The 22133-nt window shown below is 46.6% G+C and overlaps 1 protein-coding gene across 1 annotated transcript in view; it reads right to left on the bottom strand.

Moving 5' to 3' along the window:
* LOC143774538 (RING finger protein 112-like) overlaps positions 1 to 22133 on the bottom strand; it is a 196888-nt gene that overhangs the window by 124200 nt on the left and 50555 nt on the right. The window contains exons 4-5 of the mRNA XM_077262224.1: positions 7195 to 7332; positions 5666 to 5770 (exon numbers count right to left, since the gene is read on the bottom strand). Coding sequence (XP_077118339.1) covers positions 5666 to 5770; positions 7195 to 7332 — 243 coding nt within the window. The remainder of the gene's footprint in view (positions 1 to 5665; positions 5771 to 7194; positions 7333 to 22133) is intronic.

Raw genomic sequence — 22133 nt, 5'->3', positions numbered from 1 at the left:
CCTCCTTTTCAGTGGAACGACGAAAGAGAAGACTCTTTTGAACAACTAAAGAAGGCACTAACCGGAGAAGAAGTTCTGGCGTACCCGGATTACCATCAACCTTTCATCCTCTACACCGATGCCAGTAATGTAGGATTGGGAGCGGTGCTGTCACAAAAGCAAGAAGGTCGGGAGAAAGTCATCGCCTTTGCAAGTAGAAAACTCCGGCCTACTGAAAGAAATTTTGAAAATTATAGTTCCTTCAAATTGGAGCTACTGGCAGTAGTTTGGGCTGTGACTGAACGTTTCAAACACTATTTGACCGGTGCAGAATTTATTGTCTATACTGACAACAGTCCATTGACCCACCTAGACACGGCTAAATTAGGTGCGTTAGAACAGCGATGGATAGCCCGGTTATCTAATTACAACTTCGTGATCAAGTATCGAGCAGGTCACAAGAATGGAAATGCCGATGCCCTATCCCGGATGCCACACTTGAGAGATGTAGAAGAAGAAACAGGGGAGCTTGAAGAAATTGAACTACCAGCCTTTCATCAGCCCAAGGCAAAACATCGTCAGCCAAATACCTATCAGAAACAACAAGAAGTGAATTTTAATCCGTTAGCACACCATAGATGGGCTGACACCCAAGATAGCAATCCGGCTGTGAAGATAGTGAAGGAACTATTGATTGAGCAAAGTGCATATCCCGATGAGGATGCCCCAGAAGAGACGCATCAACTCTGGAAAGAGAGAGGCAAAATGTTCCTGTATCAAGGGAAACTCTGTAGAAGATACACCAATCCGAAGACACATGAATTGGTCTGGCAGATTATCGTGCCTAAACAAGATGTGAGGATGGTCCTCGAGGCTTACCACAATGGTGCTGGTCACTTTGGTTGGAAAAAGCTAGAAGTACTTCTGAGAGAGAGATTTTATTGGGTCGGGATGAGAAAATCAATCGAACAGTGGTGTAGAAACTGTGGCCCGTGCAACCTCAGAAGGAACGATCAAAAGAGCCAAAGAGCACCACTGCAGCCCATAATCACCAAACAACCACTCGAACTGGTAGCCATGGACCACGTGAAGTTGACACCGAGCCGGTCCGGTTACGTCTATGCCTTGACCATCGTGGACCATTATTCGCGCTTCTTGGTAGTAGTACCTGTAAAAGATCTGACTGCAAAAACAGCAGCCAAAGCATTCCAAACGTACTTTTGTAGACCCCATGGATATCCGGAACAGGTTCTCACTGACCAGGGTACAGCCTTTGAATCAGAGATCTTCAGAGAATTCTGTAATATGTATGGTTGCAAAAAGATCCGGACGACGGCCTATCATCCGCAAACAAACGGCTTATGTGAGAAGATGAACCATATTGTGATAGACCTACTAAAGACTTTACCTGAAACGGAAATGAATCAATGGCCAGAGAAATTGCCTGACTTGGTGGATCTGTATAATCATGTCCCGGTGAGCTCTACCAACTGCACCCCAGCTTATCTTATGCGTGCAAGACCCGGCCAATTGCCAATCGATCTAGAAATGGGAATTCTGAAACCAGACGCAGAAGTTCAAGACTCCAATTGGGATGTCGTACGGCAAAAGCAGTATTGCCAAGTGCAAGAGAGTGTGGAAAGAAGCCTCCAGCAAACCAGAGAAAGACAAGAGCGAACTTTCAACCAGAATGCTCTAGCAACTCCATTAAGACCGGGTGACCAAGTACTCAAGAGGAATCGTCGAACCAATAAACTGGATAATCAATGGGAAGCCGTACCCTACACAGTTTTACCAACAAGAATGGATAATCCTAAAATGTGTCTCATTAGCAAAAACGGAGGTTTAACATCTGTACTAGTGTCAAGAGACAATCTTAAATTATGTCCGGAAACGTTGAAAGAGCCAGAAGTTGTCCAGCCAGAATCAGAAGTTATTCAACCTATACAGGTTCAACCAGTAAAGGAAAAAGAGGAGGAAATGTATCACACCTGTATAGGAGACTTTCCCAAAACCCTACTAACATACCATGGTGCAGTAGTGGTTCCCATGGTGGCCTTTTATCCAACACCGAATCCAATATTAGAAGTCCCAAGACAGGAAGAGGCTGACCCCGTACTACAAGAGGTTCCAGGTCAGGAAGAACAGATTCCTGATCAGAGTGATCCCATTCACGGTGGACTTGCCAACCCCATAGTGGTGGAATTATCTTTAGCAGAGAGGGTAGATACTATATCCGCAGTAGACAGTAGTATACCACATAAAGAGACACCGCTATTACGTAGATCCCAGCGTAGTACCTAGGGTCAATTACCGGCCAGGTATGCGGATTACCAACTATAAGACTATAGTCATTGTTATCGTTCTGTAACGTTTAAGCCCAGCACCTACAGAGACTTACCTGTATGAACTTCTAGCATATTCTTGAACTTTTTATCAGCCCGGAAACACTAAATCAAAGCTCCGGAATGACTGCTTTGTGAACTTTGCTTCCTAGTACCTTCAAGGATAGAACTGTATTAATGGACGCTATTTGAAGTGACTTTTTACAGAATTCCATGTTTCTTTGAGTGGTTTTTGTAACTTTTCATTTTTAAGACTCTGTACATATCAATTGTTATTTCAAAATGTTATCGTCCCACAGTCCCGGAGTACTGTTCTTAACTAAGGGGGAATGTGGCGCCCCTAGGGGTATTTGCCACAAAAATAGTTATTGACACCAAATACAAATACTAAAATAGCAAGACTGCACTATCATCTCCGGCCAGAAGGGGGAGCTCCAGAGACTCCCCTTGATCCATTCTGGTCTGAGAAAAGGACTGGCAGTTGGGCTGAGGAGCTGAAAGTGAGAGGTCGTATAACTGAACTCCTAACAGCCCTATGACGGATTATAGGCCCGTAATACCCAGAGTAGGAAAAGAGGAATAGAGAAAAAGGACATTGTGAGAACCGGGTAGCAATAATCACTACCCATAATAGGCGCAGAGACGGATACCGGATCCGTGGCTATATTCATTATATATAATACAGCAACCGGAAGGACGTGAGGTGATATCAGCTTCACCAGGGTAAGACGTAGCAACAGACACAGAGTTCAGCGGTACTCCCAGAGGGGGTAAGCCGACAAAAAGGACTCGGGTTGTCCGTCGAACCAGAGCATAGAAGAGACAGATTGGGCCGGCAGCCAGTTCACATACAGCAGCAGGGCCATACAGAAACTGCGCATAATAAGAGGTGGATAGCCATCAATCCAGGATCAGGGTAATCACAGCTGAGAGGACCTGCTGCTGATCAAGTAAGTGTCTGTTCCTTCATGATATCCCTTACACTGTGCATCGCCTGAGGCCACAGCACCTGGTCAAGCCACTAGTGACATCCCCCTCAAGAGATGGACCTCATTGATCTGGTGCTGGGTACCTCGGTCTCCCGGGCGTCACAACTGCTTTGCACACTCTTGGCATTCTCTTGATGAGCTTCAAGAGGTAGTCACCGGAAATGGTCTTCCAACAATCTTGAAGGAGTTCCCAGAGATGCTTAGCACTTGTTGGCCCTTTTGCCTTCACTCTGCGGTTCAGCTCACCCCAAACCATCTCGATTGGGTTCAGGTCTGGTGACTGTGGAGGCCAGGTCATCTGGCGCAGCACCCCATCACTCTCCTTCTTGGTCAAATAGCCCTTACACCGCCTGGAGGTGTGTTTGGGGTCACTGTCCTGATGAAAAATAAATGATGGTCCAACTAAACGCAAACCGGATGGAATATCATGCCGCTGCAAGATGCTGTGGTAGCCATGCTGGTTCAGTATGCCTTCAATTTTGAATAAATCCCCAACAGTGTCACCAGCAAAGCACCCCCACACCATCACAACTCCTCTTCCATGCTTCACGGTGGGAACCAGGCATGTAGAGTCCATCCGTTCACCTTTTCTGCGTCGCACAAAGACACGGTGGTTGGAACCAAAGATATCAAATTTGGACTCATCAGACCAAAGCACAGATTTCCACTGGTCTAATGTCCATTCCTTGTGTTCTTTAGCCCAAACAAGTCTCTTCTGCTTGTTGCCTGTCCTTAGCAGTGGTTTCTTAGCAGCTATTTTACCATGAAGGCCTGCTGCACAAAGTCTCCCCTTAACAGTTGTAGAGATATGTCTGCTGCTAGAACTGTGTGTGGCATTGACCTGGTCTCTAATCTGAGCTGTTGTTAACCTGCGATTTCTGAGGCTGGTGACTCGGATAAACTTATCCTCAGAAGCAGAGGTGACTCTTGGTCTTCCTTTCCTGGGGCGGTCCTCATGTGAGCCACTTTCTTTGTAGCGCTTGATGGTTTTTGCAACTGCACTTGGGGACACTTTCAAAGTTTTCCCAATTTTTCGGACTGACTGACCTTCATTTCTTAAAGTAATGATGGCCACTAATTTTTCTTTACTTAGCTGCTTTTTTCTTGCCATAATACAAATTCTAACAGTCTATTCAGTAGGACTATCAGCTGTGTATCCACCAGACTTCTGCACAACACAACTGATGGTCCCAACTCCGTTTATAAGGCAAGAAATCCCACTTATTAAACCTGACAGGGCACACCTGTGAATTGAAAACCATTCCCGGTTACTACCTCTTGAAGCTCATCAAGGGAATGCCAAGAGTGTGCAAAGCAGTCAACAAAGCAAAAGGTGGCTACTCTGAAGAACCTAGAATAGAAGACATATTTTCAGTTATTTCACACTTTTTTGTTAAGTATATAATTCCACATGTGTTAATTCATAGTTTTGATGCCTTCAGTGTGAATTTACAATTTTCATACAATACAGAAAAATCTTTAAATGAGAAGGTGTGTCCAAACGTTTGCTCTGTACTGTATATATAAAAATCTTATATAAATTTAGCATTGTCATAATGATACTCATCATGTTACTAGGTCATTCTTATCCCACAATGACACAATGAAAGCCTTAAAAACAAAAACAAAAAAAAGTATTGTCCCTGCCATGAATGATGCTGTCACGGGGTTCCCGCAACAGTGTGGAGCCAGAAAACCGCAGCATCTGATTGCACCTACACTGGCACTGAGAAGAAGCACCTCTCCTTCATTTTAAATGTGTTTATTTCTTCTAGCAGAACAGGGGTTAATTGGCTATGTTGAAAATCCCTGTTCTCATAGCTGAGCTCAGTTAGCCACTCCTTTTCCCTTTATAATCTGGGCTCTGTTACAAATCCTTGTCAGAGCTAGCATTTACTGCGTGGCGGGAGGGAAAGGAGTACATATGAGAAGGAGAGTTGAAGGAGTTATCTGTGACTGTTGTTTGGTATGTTTGTATGGTAATTCCTTATCCTTCTCTATTTTGGTTTATTTCCCTACCTTCACACCCCGGTGCATTCCTCTGTTATATGTGATTAATATTTTCTGTTAACCCTTGTCTCTGTTGCCTTGTTTGTAAGGTTGGTGTACTACGGTGCACAGTAGCGCCCCCTCTTCTCTGGGTGGAAGAAGAGAACAGACGGAAGGCTAACTCAGGAGATAAGGCAAGGGTGGAGGCCTAGGCATCTTCACCATCTGAAGTATCCCGGGGAGCAGGGCGAGCTAGTGTGCCCCCTAGTGTTAGGGACAGGGAAGGAGCCCCTGGTTCCGGGTCACCCGACAGCTGTGTCATGACAGATGCACACCACTATTTTTATAATAAAAGTTACTTACAAGATGTGAGCTGAGGAGCATGGTTAACATGCACATCTTTATGTTGAACTTTCTATCAACAGATATATCCATGGAACCTTCCATGTCCATCAGAAATACAGCAATCTGCAGGGATAAAAGAGGCAATGTTAGAACTTAGAGGGGACCTTCACCTGATGAAAAATGACCCGTTTTTTGCTCTTATTTTATTCCTGCTACTCCCAAATATTCAATTTTTTGTACTGTATATATCAGTGATAAGGTTCCATAGATATGGGCCCTTTTATTTAGTGCTTATTTTATGGCCTTTACCAAGGGGGTGTGGTGTACAGGCTGCTCTACATTATCTCACTGTAAGCACCACCCCTTGGGAAAAAAAATTAGCACTAAATCAAAAAGCTCATATCTTGAGAACCGTATGACAGATTTAATAAAATAATGGCAAAAACTGGCCATTTTTGACCTGGTGACAAGTCCAGTTTAAATGGCAGAATGCATTGCCTACACTACTTCCAAATCCCTTATGCAGCAACTCTACTAGAAACTATTTTTTATTCCAACCTGAGATCTCATCCAGATCTGGAAACATTTTTGCCAATTGGTCAGAGACTACTTTTATCATCTACGCCAGTGATGGGCATTCTTTGAAGTTGTAGACTTAGGGTACTGTCACACAGTGCAATTTTGAACGCTACGACGGTACGATTCGTGACGTTCTAGCGATATCGTTACGATATCGCAGTGTCTGACACGCAGCAGCGATCAGGGACCCTGCTGAGAATCGTACGTCGTAGCAGATCGTTTGAAACTTTCTTTCGTCGCTGGATCTCCCGCTGTCATCGCTGGATCGTTGTGTGTGACAGCGATCCAGCGATGCGTTCGCTGGTAACCAGGGTAAACATCGGGTTACTAAGCGCAGGGCCGCGCTTAGTAACCCGATGTTTACCGTGGTTACCAGAGTAAAAGTAAAAAAAAAACAAACCGTACATACTCACCATCTGATGTCCGTCAGGTCCCTTGCCGTCTGCTTCCCGCTCTGACTGTGAGCGCCGGACGGAAAGTGAGAGCAGATCACAGCAGTGACGTCACCGCTGCGCTCTGCTCTCACTGTACGGCTGCACTCAGTCAGAGCAGGAAGCAGACTGCAAGGGACCTGACGGACATCAGATGGTGAGTATGTACGGTTTTTTTTTTTTTACTTTTACGCTGGTAACCACGGTAAACATCGGGTTACTAAGCGCGGCCCTGCGCTTAGTAACCCGATGTTTACCCTGGTTACCAGCGAACCTCGGCATCGCTCCAGCGCCGTGATTGCAAAGTGTGACCGCAGTCTACGACGCTGGAGCGATACTCATACGACGCTGCGACGTCACAGATCGTGCCGTCGTAGCGACGAAAATTGCACGGTGTGACGGTACCCTTACAAGAGCTTGGGAGTCTGAAGTTACACATCACTACTAGACACAGGGCACAGGCTAATTACTACAAAAGCCACAGGAGACTGTCTAGAGCTAAGATTAGTGGTATTTCATCATTTGTATATCACTTACTTTCTGCTCATTTTGCTCTAAAATGAAGGGTTTACTCCATATCCAAATTCCATTAGTAACTGTGCCTGGGCCGGGCTTCCAAGCAAAGCCTTCCAATATCTCATCTTCTGTTCCAAGATCAAATCTATTAGTTCTCTCCTAATAAAAAAAAATAATAACATACTGTATAAATAGAACTTTTTTTGAATTAGGTAAAGTACATTTATATATGTCGTCACATTATCTAATCTCCTATGTAATCCAAACACATAATTCCCTAAGCCAGAAGTGGGCAATTATCTCTCCCGAGGGGCCAAATGAGAGACTGTGACTGTTATGGAGGACGGAACCAATAGGCTGAAATCAATTCTCCTCAATATTAATATTAAGATATATTGATTACAATTATTTTATATCAATATTCATTGTATCACTTACTATTGAGCAGAATTAAATATGCTGACAACCCCCTCATGAGCTGGCACAGACCCCCTATATGCCGTATGAGTCCACACACAGCCTCTACATACAGTATGAGCCCCCACATAGCCTCCTATATACAGTATGAGCCCCCACATAGCCTCCTATATACAGTATGAGCCCCCACATAGCCTCCTATATACAGTATGAGCCCCCACAGAGCCTCCTATATACAGTATGAGCCCACACACAGCCCCCTACATACAATATGAGTCCACAGTATCTCACAAAAGTGAATATACCCCTAAAATTTTTGAAAATGTTTGATATATTTTCATGGGACAAGGCTGAAGATATGACACTTTGATACAATGTAAAGTAGTCAGTGTACAGCTTCTATGCCCTCTAAATAAATCAACACACAGCCATTAATGTCTAAACCTCTGGCAAGAAAAATGAGTACACCCCTAAGTGAAAACGGCCAAACTGTGCCCATTTAGCTATTTTCCTTCCCCGGTGTCATGTGACCAATGAGTGTTACAATTTCTCAGGTGTGAATGGGGAGCAGGTATGGTAAATTTTGTGTTATCGCTCTCACACTCTCATACTTGTCACTGGAAGTTCAACATGGCACCTCCAGGCATTCATAGGTTTTTTTCATAAGGGAGTATTTCCATCTCCAAGATCCTATCTCAGTATGTAGTAGATGTAATAATATTAGCAAATACCTCCAATAAAAAAATGTAGTATAGTTCTTGTGATACAGTGGCATGTAAAAGTTTGGGCAACCCTGGCCAAAATTACTGTTATTGTAAATAGTTAAGCAAGTTGAAGATAAAATGATCTCTAAAATGGCGAGGGTTAAAGACTTCATATCTCCTTTATATTTTAGGCAAAAAAAAAAAAAATCTATATATTTTCTTCTTTTACATTTTAAAAATTACAAAAAGGAAAATGGACTGATGCAAAAGTTTTTGAACCCTTGGAGATGTGTGTGCTCAGATGTCTTTGACCAAGGTTTCAGACCTTAATTAGCCTGTTAGACTTGTTCACTATTATCATTAGGAAAGGCCAGTGATGCAAATTTCCCAGGTTTATACAATCCCAGCCTCCTCTAACATTGTGCCAAACACAGTGGCCATGGGGTCTTCTAAGCAGCTGCCCAGCACTCTGAAAATGAAAATGGTGGCAGGAGAAGGATATAAAAAGATAGCAAAGCATTTATAAGTTGTCCTATTCTCAGTTCAAAATGTAATTAAGAAATGTCAACTAACAGGAACATTGGAGGTCAAGATCAGTTCTGGAAAACCAAGCAAAATTTCAGTGAGAGCTGCTCGAAGGATTTCTAGAGAGACAAATCAGAACCCCCGCTTGACTTCAAAAGACTTTCAGAAAGATTTAGCAGACTCTGGAGTTGTGGTACATTGTTCTACTGTTCAGCGACACCTGCACAAACATGGCCTTCATGGCAAAGTCATCAGAAGAAAACCTCTCCTGCGACCTCACCATAAAATTCAGCTTCAGAAGTATGCAAAAGAATATCTAAGCAACCCTGATGAATTATGGAAAGAAGTCCTGTGAACCGATGAGGTTAAAATATAATTCTTTGGTCACAATGATCAAAGGTATGTGTGGAGAAAAAAGAGCACAGAATTTTAGGAAAAGAACATTTCGCCAACCATTAAGCATGGGGGTGGATCAATCATGCTTTGGGGTTGAGTGTTATGATCTGGTGACCTTGGAGCCGCATGAGAGACTTTCTCAGGAGTAGGTGGTACCTTGTTATGACCTGGTGGTTAAGAGGCCACACTGATATGACCTGGTGGCTAAAATGCAACATGGGACGAGCTCTGAGGAGGTGGTATCTCTACTGACCGCAGTCCCTGATCCTAACAACAACACCAGTAATAGCCGTGAGATGTTCCTGACTCTCCCTAGACACCTCTTCACAGCCTAAGAATTAACTACCCCTAAAGAAGGAAATAGAAAGCTATCTTGCCTCAGAGAAAACCCCAAAAGGAAAGATAGCCCCCCACATATATTGACTGTGAGTGGAGAGGGAAATGACGTACACAGAAATGAAATCAGTTTTCAGCAAATGAGGCCAATACTAAACTTGATAGACAGAGAGAAAAGGATACTGGGCGGTCAGTATAAAAACTACAAAATCCACGCAGAGTTTACAAAAATGAACTCCACACTGACTCACGGTGTGGAGGGGCAAATCTGCTTCCCCAGAGCTTCCAGCTAGCCTGTATATGACATAGAGACAAGCTGGACAAAAAGAGACATATTTGCAGAGCAATAGAGTCCAAAGCAAATGGACAAACAAGAACTAGCAAAGACTTATCTTTTGCTGACAAGGACAGGCCATATGAGAAATCCAAGGAGAGAACCAAATCCAACCAAGTACATTGACAGCTGGCATGAACTAAAGCCCAGAGCAGGTTTAAATAACAGACCCAGGCAAGGCGATCAGTGAAGGCAGCTGCTACAGCTACCTAAAGGTGCAGCAGTTCCACTCGAAACCACCAGAGGGAGCCCAAGGGCAGAACTCACAAAAATACCATTAGCAACCACAGGAGGGAGCTCCAGAACGGAATTCACAACAGTACCTGTACTGACCGCAAACCCTAATCTAATACCGCAACTAGAAGTACCTAACACGTCCTAGACATCTCGACACAGCCGGAGGACTAAATACCCCTATAGATGGAAATGGGAATTCTATCTTGCCTCAGAGCAGAACCCCAAAGGATAGGCAGCCCCCCACAAATATTGACTGTGAGTATAAGAGGAAAGACACACGCAGGCAGAAAAACAGGATTTAGCAAAAGAGGCACTTCTAGCTAAATAGAAAAGGATAGGACAGAATTCTAAGCGGTCAGTATTAAAATCCTAAAAAACATCCACAGCAGATAATACAAATATTCCACATCTAACTAAAGACATAGAAAGTATATCTGCATCTCCTGAGAATCCAGCATGACTTAAAAATCCAAACAAAGTCTAAGCTGGACAAAAACACAATAAATTGCACTGAATTGCCAAGCACACTGCATGTGTGCACAGAGACAAAAAAACAGACACTTATCTTAGCTGAATTTGCAGCAGGGCATGAGGAGCCAGAGAGAGATGCAATCCCTCCAAGTACAATGGACAACTGGCACAGACTCATGGATCCTGCACACCTAAATACCTAATAGAGCTGCAATCAGCAGAAACACCTGCCCGGATTACAACCCCAAGACAACTGTACTACCACCAACAACCACCGGAGGGAGCCCAAGAGCAGAATTCACAACAGTTGAGTGTAGACAATGGCACGGGGAAGATTTCACGGGTGGAGGGAAGAATGGATTCAATGAAATTTCAACAAATTCTTGATGCAAATGTAAGGAAGAAGACCGGGCTGCGGGTACCTGCATTATGCCGGGTCCGGAACTGTCGACGTTATGTCCAGCGTTGCCAGGGGGAAAGAATGGGGAAGCAGCGCGCTCTGCAGAGAGAGTGACAGCTCCGAGTTGTGCCTCGGCAGTACACGCACAAACGCTCCAGGGAGCCCGTGAGTGTGCAGAGCGCCGTGCGCCCAGCTAAGCAGCGCGCTGTGTTCGTGCGGAGAAGCGGGTGCTAGGTGCAGGACCCTGAGGTGCGTCCTCCATTGTTGATAAGTGTGTAGTGGAACACGTTGTGGGCAGAGACCTCTGCAGCACTCCCCACTTCTGCTGCACAGATTTATGGACTAGAGGCTCAGCTGGCAAAACCGGTGACTGCCCGTTGCCGCCAGAAGCTGGACCGTGATTTGTTGGATTTCATCTGAGGACACCACGCCGGTCGTAGCCGGTGCTCCAGCTGCCATCAGACTGTATGTGGATAAGGACCAGAGAAGACTATGATAAGTGCCCTCTAAATTTCAGACTGTTGAGTTGACCCTTTAATCCCCCATTTATTGTTCATCGCCTATTGTTATTAACTCCCTGCGAGCAGACTATTGCTAATTATTTTGTTAAAAAATTAAACAATATTGTTATACAGCCTTATTCTGCAAACCCTGCGTTACTACATTCCTGCACCTGCTTTCATTTGGCGTAGTCGGCAGGATGCAGTCTTCGAACGCAGAGGCAGCAGACCAAACTGTCATGGGTCCCTCAAAGTCCAGCTTGCCGCTGGGGGACCTGCTCAGCAATCTTCCTAAATTTATGTGGCGTAATATCATGCTGTGGGACTGGACTGAATGGGTTAAAGGCAAGTTAAGGATGCATCCCGTAACCCCTGCTATACAGGCAGAGATTGCGCTGATGGCCCTGGACAGTGAGGATAGATACTCTGTGATGGTTCGCACCCTCATGAACTGACCAAGGTGTTCCAGATTCTGGAAGAGATGCATGAAGATCCCACCAATGTTGGAGAATTGCAGATGAGTTTGTTTAGCCATGTCCAAAGGGAGGGGGAGTCAGTGACGGAATACATTAATGCACTACAAGAGAATCATGCGCATATCGCCCGACGGGACGATGCGGGGGGTAATAGGAGTGGGGTCCCCTGATGTGATATTGAGGGACCAGTTTGTGGCGGTCCTTAGAGACATGTTGCTTAAGCAGGCTTTGTGGGAGCGCCTGCATGCTAGGCCACGTATGACTTTCTTAGAAGTGGGGGCCGAAGCGTGCATAAGAGAACAGGAACAGGGGACAGCAGCCCTGGAAGGGATGGTCCGGAGCAATGAGGTACCCGCCCGCTTGTTGGTGTGTGCCAAATCAGGACTACTCTGCCTGTCACTCTTTCCTCTACCCCATTCGCACCCACGCAAGTGCAGCGCCCCAGAGTCCTGGTCGTTGCAGTACTGTGGTCCCGCCGCTATGGGGAGCCATGGTACGTCTGATGGCACTGAAGGAGTTCGTCTGACCAGGTATCACAGACACCAATACATTTCACAGCCGGGCCACCAGGGGGAGCTAAGGGTTCTATTCATTAGGCCACTCCTCACACACGGGTAAAACTGGGGGTCAGGCAGGAAGTTAGTGAGAAAGCTGACTGGATATGAACCAGGCAACACCTTGTGGCAGAGGGTGTTGCGAGAGAGGATTCGGTAGGGCCTCTGTCAGGTTTGGGACCCTGATGGAGACCTGGCTACAGGAAAGAATGTAACGGGACCGTGCCTGCACAGAGAAGCGGCGGTGCCCTAAGGAAGGACTAGAAGAGAGATATATTGTGCTGAGTGAGAAACGAGATCGAAGCAAATAGGAGAATACCAGTAGGGGTCGTGCCGTGAGATCGAGGCAACATCCTACTGAGGCGTGTAGCCGGTGGCCGGAACGCCGAGGAAGTATACAGAGATCTAGCTTCAAGCAATACTTCAAACCTACGGCAGGACAGTCAGTCTCAGGCGGGCTGTCTCACATTTAATCACCTATGCAGTCTTGGGGGGCAACTTGTGGAGAGGGGCGACTCTAGGGTCCCGGAAGAGCTCCGAGCCTACCCGTCATACGGGTGCCGTTCCAACCAGAACATCGGGAGGGACGGAGGATTAGCAGAACATCAACTAATCGAGTTGTGAGGGAACTTAAGAAACAGACACAACAGTTGTGGGGTACTTTCCGTAAGCACAGCAGGGAAGGACTACAACACATAGCGCTAAGAAGGAAGGCACTGATTTCCACCTGCAAAGTGAACTCTGGAAGTGCCATTGGACCGGCCGGACTTGCGCAGCCTGGTGATCTGTATTCCGGACTGAGGAACAAGAGATCTTCAGTAAAGAGGTAAAGAGACTGCAACCTGGTGTCCTCGTTATTTACCGCGACCTGCACCCCACAACTGCACCACTATCACCACTCATTGCACCGGACGTCCCCCACTGACCGGCAGGGCCACGGACCGGGTCTAGCCACCGTGACAACCCCCAGAGCAGAGACTCAGAGGCCCGGTACCGGGTACCCCTCGGCCCAGCGGCGGTGTGGGGGCGCTCCAACTTGGCGTCACGAACAGGATCTACTTAAGCCTGAAGAGTCAGGTCATGTGTGCCTTGGAACTGTGAATTATTGTGCTTGGACTGTACTTTATTGAAAGGACTGTGCTGTACCATTAACCGCCAAAACCGCTGCCATTGCAGCGCTGAGGAGAGGCGCAGGAGAAGAAGAGGGGCGTGGAGTGGGCGTGAACAAGCTGGAGAGCGCGAAGGACCATGGCCGCCCAGTCTAAGTACTTCTGTGTCCTGAGGACGTGTCCGTCAGCAGCCGAGGTCCGCCTCCTGATCTTGTTTGGAGGGTGGAGACCATGGAGACGGGGCCGCCCACGAAAGAGACCGCGAGAAGAAGACACTGGAGGAGGAGAAAAGATGGCGACATCAGGAACACCGCGTGGGACTGACCTGATCCAGCCCGAGGCTGCGCAACCCGACACAGCCCCAGATGCACCAACGTTAAGGGGACTGACCCTCACGGAGCTACCGATGGGCCGACCCCCCTTGCCACCGTCTGAGGAGTGTGTAGCCGCAGCTGAGGCCCGCCAGATAGCACGCCGATTGGAGGCCGATGCCCGCGTGCTTGCTCGGCTAGGTCGGCCCACAGAAGTCCACCTATCTCCGGTGTCCCCTGTTCCTTCCCACCCGGCCGCGGCTGAAGGTACGCTGCGGGCGCAGGGCATGAAGATCCTGCCGGAGGCTGAGCACCTGCGGCGTCTGATGACAGCATGGCGGAACTGGCCCCAGCCTCCGGCCCAGATTGACCTAGTCAGCGTAGAGGAGACCCCGACGTCACACTGGGGTGTAGTGGTGTCCTTTAACCCCCGACATGGAAGAGGGGTTATACAAGAAATCGGGGAGCCGCTACAAGTCCGCGTAGACCGGGAGGAGGTGGAGCCCTGTGGAGGAAGATTCGCTCGCGACCTGGAACCTGGCGATGCAGTAACCTACACCCGGTGGAGGAGAGAAACGGGTGAAACTGGTTGGATAGCCCGGGGCGTCCAGCGGTGCGTCGCACTCCAGGCCGCAGCCGGAGCATCAGAGGATGAACCTCCTGCTGATAAGGCAACGGACCCTGTCCCTGCGGAGCAGCGGGGAGCCCGGACCCACCATGTACCTTGGGGGCGTGCTGGTCCATCACGGAGAAGAGCATCGCGGCGGGGGATCTTGTCGCTGCTGGGGCAGGACCCGCTCCCTGGATCGGCAGCGCGACCCGTTGGTCTGGTGAGGCCCGGGAGGAAACCACCTGCCGCACCACAACAGTAAGGAAGAATACTGCGAAAATGTAAATAGTTCTTTCTTTAACTGTTTGTTTACTGTTTGCTAAACCCGTCCAGGGTTAATTCTTCATGGATCCCTTTGTTGACCCGGGATCCCTACTGTTTTTGTTTGTTTTTGCTATTTTTCTATAATGTTATAAAAACTGCCGCAATCATGAACAATGCATGATACAAACTCCTTGTATATAGTTCACACCTTCTTAAGGGTGTTTCCTACTGGTTTTACTTGGAAAGAGACTCTTTGCGAAGATACCGCACCGGAGCCTTTGCTGGGTATGGACTGATAGCCAGAGAAGAAATGCTACCTCTTAAAGACTTGGTCCCCTTTTAAAGGGGATGTGTGTTGTTACATCTAAAGGAGTGACGTTGCTTTAAGACTGATAGAAAGCAATAATGTCATAAGAAAGTAATGATGATGATGGTGTTTACATGTAAAGTTATATGTATTTGACTAGTTGATTGTAAAAGAAATCCTGATAATGTTCATTAAAAGAAAGTGTGAAAGCTAGAAGAAAGGTGCAGTAGGCCCGTGGGGAGTAGACATAGTGTCCTGCATAATTGGTAGCAAGAAAGTTAAGATGGAAGTTAATGCTCTAAAGTAAACAGTTGATAATGTTGATAGAAAATGGGGATAGAAGGTAAACCCTGAGTCCTCCATAGAAAGTTAGTTTATTGTAAAGAAAAAGTTAAAAATGTGTTGCAGAGGACAGAAAGTGAACCCGTAGGGGTTAGGTGGTGAGTCCTCTTAGGAGCCATATGCAGATGGCTCAGTGTTCCTAGAACTGAAAGTATGTTATGTTCTATACTGTGTATAGTAGAGGAAAAGACAGAAGGCTCGGGCTGAAAGGAGCGGTCCTGTAAGAAAGGAGAGGCAGTAGGTCTGGCGCCGTTAGGACAGGCGGTCCTGCAGATTAAAGAAGGAGAATGTAAAGTTAAACTTGCCTTATAATGTGATTATAAGAGGGTCTTTAATGGATGCTGAGTGTACGTCCTTAAGGGCAATGTTAAATTATTGTTCAAAGAATTGCACTAAGTAGAATACCCGGTTGGGTAATAGAATTTATTTATAGCCTGTTGCTGTAATATTTAACCATGTTTGCAACGTTCAAGTGTCCTCACCTCCCATAAAGGGAAGCCTGTTCAAGTATGCTTAATGTTATTTGCACTCAACAAAAATTGTATGTCTTTTTGCTAAACTGTATTGTTGTTTTCTTCCCAGTCCCGGAGTACTGGATTTAACCGGGGGGGAGTGCAGCGCCCCAGAGTCCTGGTCGTTGCAGTACTGTGGTCCCGCCGCTATGGGGATCCATGGTACGTCTGATGGCACTGAAGGAGTTCGTCTGACCAGGTATCACAGACACCAATACATTTCACAGCCGGGCCACCAGGGGGAGCTAAGGGTTCTATTCATTAGGCCACTCCTCACACACGGGTAAAACTGGGGGTCAGGCAGGAAGTTAGTGAGAAAGCTGACTGGATATGAACCAGGCAACACCTTGTGGCAGAGGGTGTTGCGGGAGAGGATTCGGTAGGGCCTCTGTCAGGTTTGGGACCCTGATGGAGACCTGGCTACAGGAAAGAATGTAACGGGACCGTGCCTGCACAGAGAAGCGGCGGTGCCCTAAGGAAGGACTAGAAGAGAGATATATTGTGCTGAGTGAGAAACGAGATCGAAGCAAATAGGAGAATACCAGTAGGGGTCGTGCCGTGAGATCGAGGCAACATCCTACTGAGGCGTGTAGCCGGTGGCCGGAACGCCGAGGAAGTATACAGAGATCTAGCTTCAAGCAATACTTCAAACCTACGGCAGGACAGTCAGTCTCAGGCGGGCTGTCTCACATTTAATCACCTATGCAGTCTTGGGGGGCAACTTGTGGAGAGGGGCGACTCTAGGGTCCCGGAAGAGCTCCGAGCCTACCCGTCATACGGGTGCCGTTCCAACCAGAACATCGGGAGGGACGGAGGATTAGCAGAACATCAACTAATCGAGTTGTGAGGGAACTTAAGAAACAGACACAACAGTTGTGGGGTACTTTCCGTAAGCACAGCAGGGAAGGACTACAACACATAGCGCTAAGAAGGAAGGCACTGATTTCCACCTGCAAAGTGAACTCTGGAAGTGCCATTGGACCGGCCGGACTTGCGCAGCCTGGTGATCTGTATTCCGGACTGAGGACCCAGAGATCTTCAGTAAAGAGGTAAAGAGACTGCAACCTGGTGTCCTCGTTATTTACCGCGACCTGCACCCCACAACTGCACCACTATCACCACTCATTGCACCGGACGTCCCCCACTGACCGGCAGGGCCACGGACCGGGTCTAGCCACCGTGACAACCCCCAGAGCAGAGACTCAGAGGCCCGGTACCGGGTACCCCTCGGCCCAGCGGTGGTGTGGGGGCGCTCCACAGGAACCTCGCACACCTAGACACCAACACACTCTCTGACTCTATCCTACCACTGTCCTCTATATCCTCACTCCACGACACAGACACTGCCACTGCTTTCTACAATGCCACTCTTGCATCAGTTATTGACACGGTCGCCCCTGTTATGCATAGCAGAGTGCGACGAACCAATAGACAAACCTGGCACAATAACATCACTAAAAAGCTTCAGCAAGTATCCAGAATTGCAGAACGGCGTTGGAAGAAAACGCATTCACAAGGTGATTTCACTGCACTCAAACAAGCAACACTGGCATTCAAATCAGCTCTCACCTCTGCAAAACAGGCCTACTTCACAACCCTCGTTTCTTCCTTATCCCACAACCCCAAACAGTTGTTCAACACTTTTAACTCCCTAATCGTTGCCGAGGACTTTGCCACACACTTCAAAAATAAGATAGACCAAACAAGGCAAGTCTTTGTTGTCCAACCACCACAACCCCTTTGTATGAGAGACCAATGCCCAAACCCCATAACTTCACTCTCCAAAATCTCTGAAGGGGAGCTTGCTCATCTTCTCTCCAAATCACACCTCACCACTTGTGCACTTGACCCCATCCCATCCCACCTCTTCCCCAACCTCACCACCACCCTAATTCCATCCCTAACCCATCTCTTCAACCTTTCACTAACTTCTGGTACCTTCCTCTCTGCCCTCAAACATGCCACAATCACACCTATCCTCAAAAAGCCATCCCTTGACCCAAGTGCTATGTCCAGCTATCGCCCCATATCTTTGCTCCCATTTTCTTCCAAACTCTTTGAACAGCATGTCCATGCTGAACTTTCCTCTCACTTTGCATCTAACTCTCTCTTCGACAACCTACAATCTGGCTTCCGTCCCCACCATTCCACTGAGACTGCCCTGACCAAAATTACTAACGACTTACTTACAGCCAAAGCTAACAGACAATTCTCTATACTCCTCCTCCTAGACCTGTCCTCTGCCTTCGACACAGTTGACCACCGCCTCCTACTACAGATCCTCTCTTCCTTTGTGGTCAAAGACCTTGCCCTATCTTGGATCTCCTCATACCTTGCCAACCGCACATTTAGCGTCTCCTACTCCCATACTACCTCTTCATCTCGCCCCCTCTCTGTTGGAGTCCCCCAAGGCTCTGTCCTAGGACCCTTACTCTTCTCAATCTATACACTCGGCCTGGGACAACTCATAAGGTCCTATGGCTTCCAGTACCATCTATATGCCAATGACACTCAGATCTACCTCTCTGGCCCAGATGTCACCTCTCTGCTCTCCAGAATCCCAGAGTGTCTATCAGCCATATCCTCCTTCTTCTCCTCTCGCTTCCTCAAGCTCAATGTGGACAAATCAGAACTCATTATCTTTCATCCATCAAGCATATCTTCCCTACCTGATCTATCTATCAAAATAAATGAAATCACACTTTCCCCTGTCCCCAAAATCCGCTGCCTCAGAGTAACCCTTGACTCTGCCCTGTCCATCAAACCACACATCCAAGCTCTCGCCACCTCCTGTCACCGCCAGCTCAAAAATATTTCCAGAATCCGTCCTTTCCTCAACCTACACTCTACCAAAATGCTCGTGCATGCCCTAATCATCTCCTCGACTACTGCAACATACTCCTCTGTGGCCTACCTTCTAAGGGCTTGTTCACACCATCCTTTTTTTGCTGCGGATTTTTCAGGTCCTGATTTGGAAATCCCGCAGTGCAAAACCGCGGTGGATTTCCCTGCGGTTTTTTGTGCGGTTTCTTCTGCGGATTCCACTGCGGTTTTCCAACTGCACTTTCCTATTGGTGCAGGTGGAAAACAGTTGCGGAATCCGCAGAAAGAAGTGACATGCTACTTCTTTTTTTCCTCAGAAAATCAGCGCGGATTTTCCAGCGGAAAAAAGCAAAGTGGGAACAGCGGATTTGGTTCTCCATAGGGTTACATTGTACTGTACCCTGCATGGAAAACGTCTGCGGATCCGCAGCAAAAACCGCAGCGTGTGAACATAGCCTAACACTCTCGCACCCCTCCAGTCCATCCTTAACTCTGCTGCCCGACTACTTAATCTCTCTCCTCGCTACACTCCTGCATCACCTCTTTGTAAATCCCTTCACTGGCTCCCAATTTCCCAGTGTATCCAGTTTAAATTACTAACACTGACCTACAAAGCCATCCATAACCTTTCTCCTCCATATATTTCCACACTAATCTCTCAATATCTTCCCTCACGTAATCTCTGGTCCTCCCAAGACCTCCTCCTCTCCTCCATGCTTATTCGCTCCTCACCCAATCGCCTCCAAGACTTCTCCCGAATATCCCCCATCCTCTGGAATTCAGTGCCCCAACACATCCGGTTATCCACTACTTTTGGATCCTTCAAAAGAAACCTGAAAACTCACCTCTTCAAAGAAGCTTACAGCCTGTAAAGACCACATGGCCACCTTAACACCATTGGAGATACTGCAACCCTCGACCTACTGTCTCCTTCCCCATAATCCTGTAGAATGTAAGCCCACAAGGGCAGGGTCCTCGCCCCCCTGTACCAGTCTGTCATTGTTTGTTTTGTTTACTGTAAGTGATATTTGTATTTTGATGTAACCCCTTCTCTTGTACAGCACCATGGAATTAATGGTGCTATATAAATAATAATAATAATAATAATAATAATAATAATACCCCGCCTTCTAACTGCCTGCCTCTCTGTCCTGCAACTTCACACTACGATCTTCCCCCATATCTACCCCAGTGAGCAGCAATCTCCTTTCCATATTGTCAAAGGATTTCGGTGTTGCCAGTTGTTCATTTAGATCCAGTACCTAGCCTTCCAAATGAACAAGGTTCAAGCATCTTACACAGCAGTATGCACCCTCAAACAGCTGGTCAAGGATTGCAGACATGAGACATGATGTATACCGGATGGCATTATCAATAATAGAACACATTTTACTAATGGGGATTGCAAAGGACAGAAATGTTAATTAGTAAATAAACCAAGAAGTAAATACAAACAGTGATTCAGTAAAAATTGCTCCCTTCTAAACTTCCTAAATCCAAGGTCACTGAATCACAAGTCACACACTTAAGCCAAATCACACTTTAATAAGGCTATGTGCACACGTTCAGGGTTTCTTGCAAAAATTTCCTGAGCAAAACCGGACATTTTCTGCAAGAAATCCGCATGCGCTTTTTTCGCGTTTTTTTCCGGAGATTTCCCAATGCAATGATATAGTGGGAAATCCGCGAAAAATCCGCAAAATTAGTGAACATGCTGCGTTTTTTACCACGATGCGTTTTTTCACTGAAAAAAACTCATCATGTGCACAAAAATTGCGGAATGCATTCTAAATGATGGGATGCATAATGTATGTGTTTTTATGCGTTTTTATAGCGAAAAAACGCAAAAAAAACTTGAAAAATCTGCAACGTGTGCACACAGCGTAAAACAAATCAATAGCAAGCTCTTTCACACTCACTATATCAGATGGTTTAAATACAGTTGCTTTTGCCGGCTTTCACACATCAGTTTTTTGCCATCAGATGCCGCTGGATCCGTTTTTTTCTCATAGACTTGTATTAGCGACAGATTGCGACGGGTGGCCTCACGTTTCATCCGTCGTTCGCCGGATCCATCGAAAATTGTCGGTCCGGTGGCCGGAGACGACGGACAAAGTAACGTTTTTTGTCTCCGTCGAAAAAACGGACAGCGATGGATCTGTCGCAGTCCGTCGTTTGCTAGAATGGAAGCCTATGGCGCCGGATCTGTCAAATGACAGAATCCAGCTACGAATTCCGTTTTTTTAAACTGAGCATGCTCTGATTTTTTTTAGGATCCAATTAGCTGGATCAGCTAGTCGGATCCGTCGAAAAAACTGATCCGTCGGATCAGTTTTTCACAATCGTCGAGTCAACGGATTGTGACTGAAAAACTGATGTGTGAAAGGGGCCTAAGGCTTTTTTCACACTAGCGTCGTACTCGGCTCGTCGCAGAGCGTCGGGCCGACGTACCGACGCTAGCGTTGTTTGCGCCGCACAACGGGTGCAGCGGATGCTGTTTTTCCACGCATCCGCTGCCCCATTGTGAGGTGCGGGGAGGTGGGGGCGGAGTTCCGGACGCGCATGCGCGGTCGGAAATGGCGGTCCGTCGGCCGCAAAAAACGTTACATGTAACGTTTTTTGCAGCCGACGGTCCGCCACAACACGGCGCAACCGTCGCACGACGGTTGCGACATGTGGCAAAGCGTCGCAATGAGACGCTAATGCTAATCAATGGTGAAAAAACGCATCCTGCAAGCACTTTTGCAGGATGCGTTTTTGCAACCAAACGACGCATAGCGACGTGCAGTGCACAACGCTAGTGTGAAAGAAGCCTTATCTGCAGTACAACCCGCGGCTCACTGCAATGTCTGTAATGAGATATATCAGCACCAACCGTCATTTCCTATCTGAGTAATGTAAATCTGTCCTTACTGAATACAGATTTTACTTGTGAACTGAGAATTTTGAAATCAATTACCAATCAATGATCAGTCCATGGGGAGAAAGAAGAAGAAGATTCACTTAACAAGATATAAATAAACAAATAAAATAAATTGCGCCCCTTTTTATTTACTGATTACCGTAAACAATCTGATCTCTGTGTTACATGGGTTGTTTCTTGTTACGATTACAGAGACACCAAATATGTCTATATTTTGTTTCTTTTAAAGTGCATTAAAAATTTAATTATTGTAATTGTTTTTCATTATTTTTTAGTGTTTTTTTTTTTTAGAAAGGACAAAAAAAATCTCACTTTTAGTCTACTACTAGAATACAGGTGAAAAGAAATGCACTGTTATATAGAGATGTAATAGCAAAAAAGGAAAAAAAAGTTCCAGCACCAGGCGTCT

The sequence above is a fragment of the Ranitomeya variabilis genome, chromosome 5 (genome assembly GCF_051348905.1).
Source record: "Ranitomeya variabilis isolate aRanVar5 chromosome 5, aRanVar5.hap1, whole genome shotgun sequence".
NCBI lineage: Eukaryota > Metazoa > Chordata > Amphibia > Anura > Dendrobatidae > Ranitomeya > Ranitomeya variabilis.
Note: the sequence above shows the minus strand (reverse complement) of the source record. Positions and strands in the feature narration are given on the sequence as shown.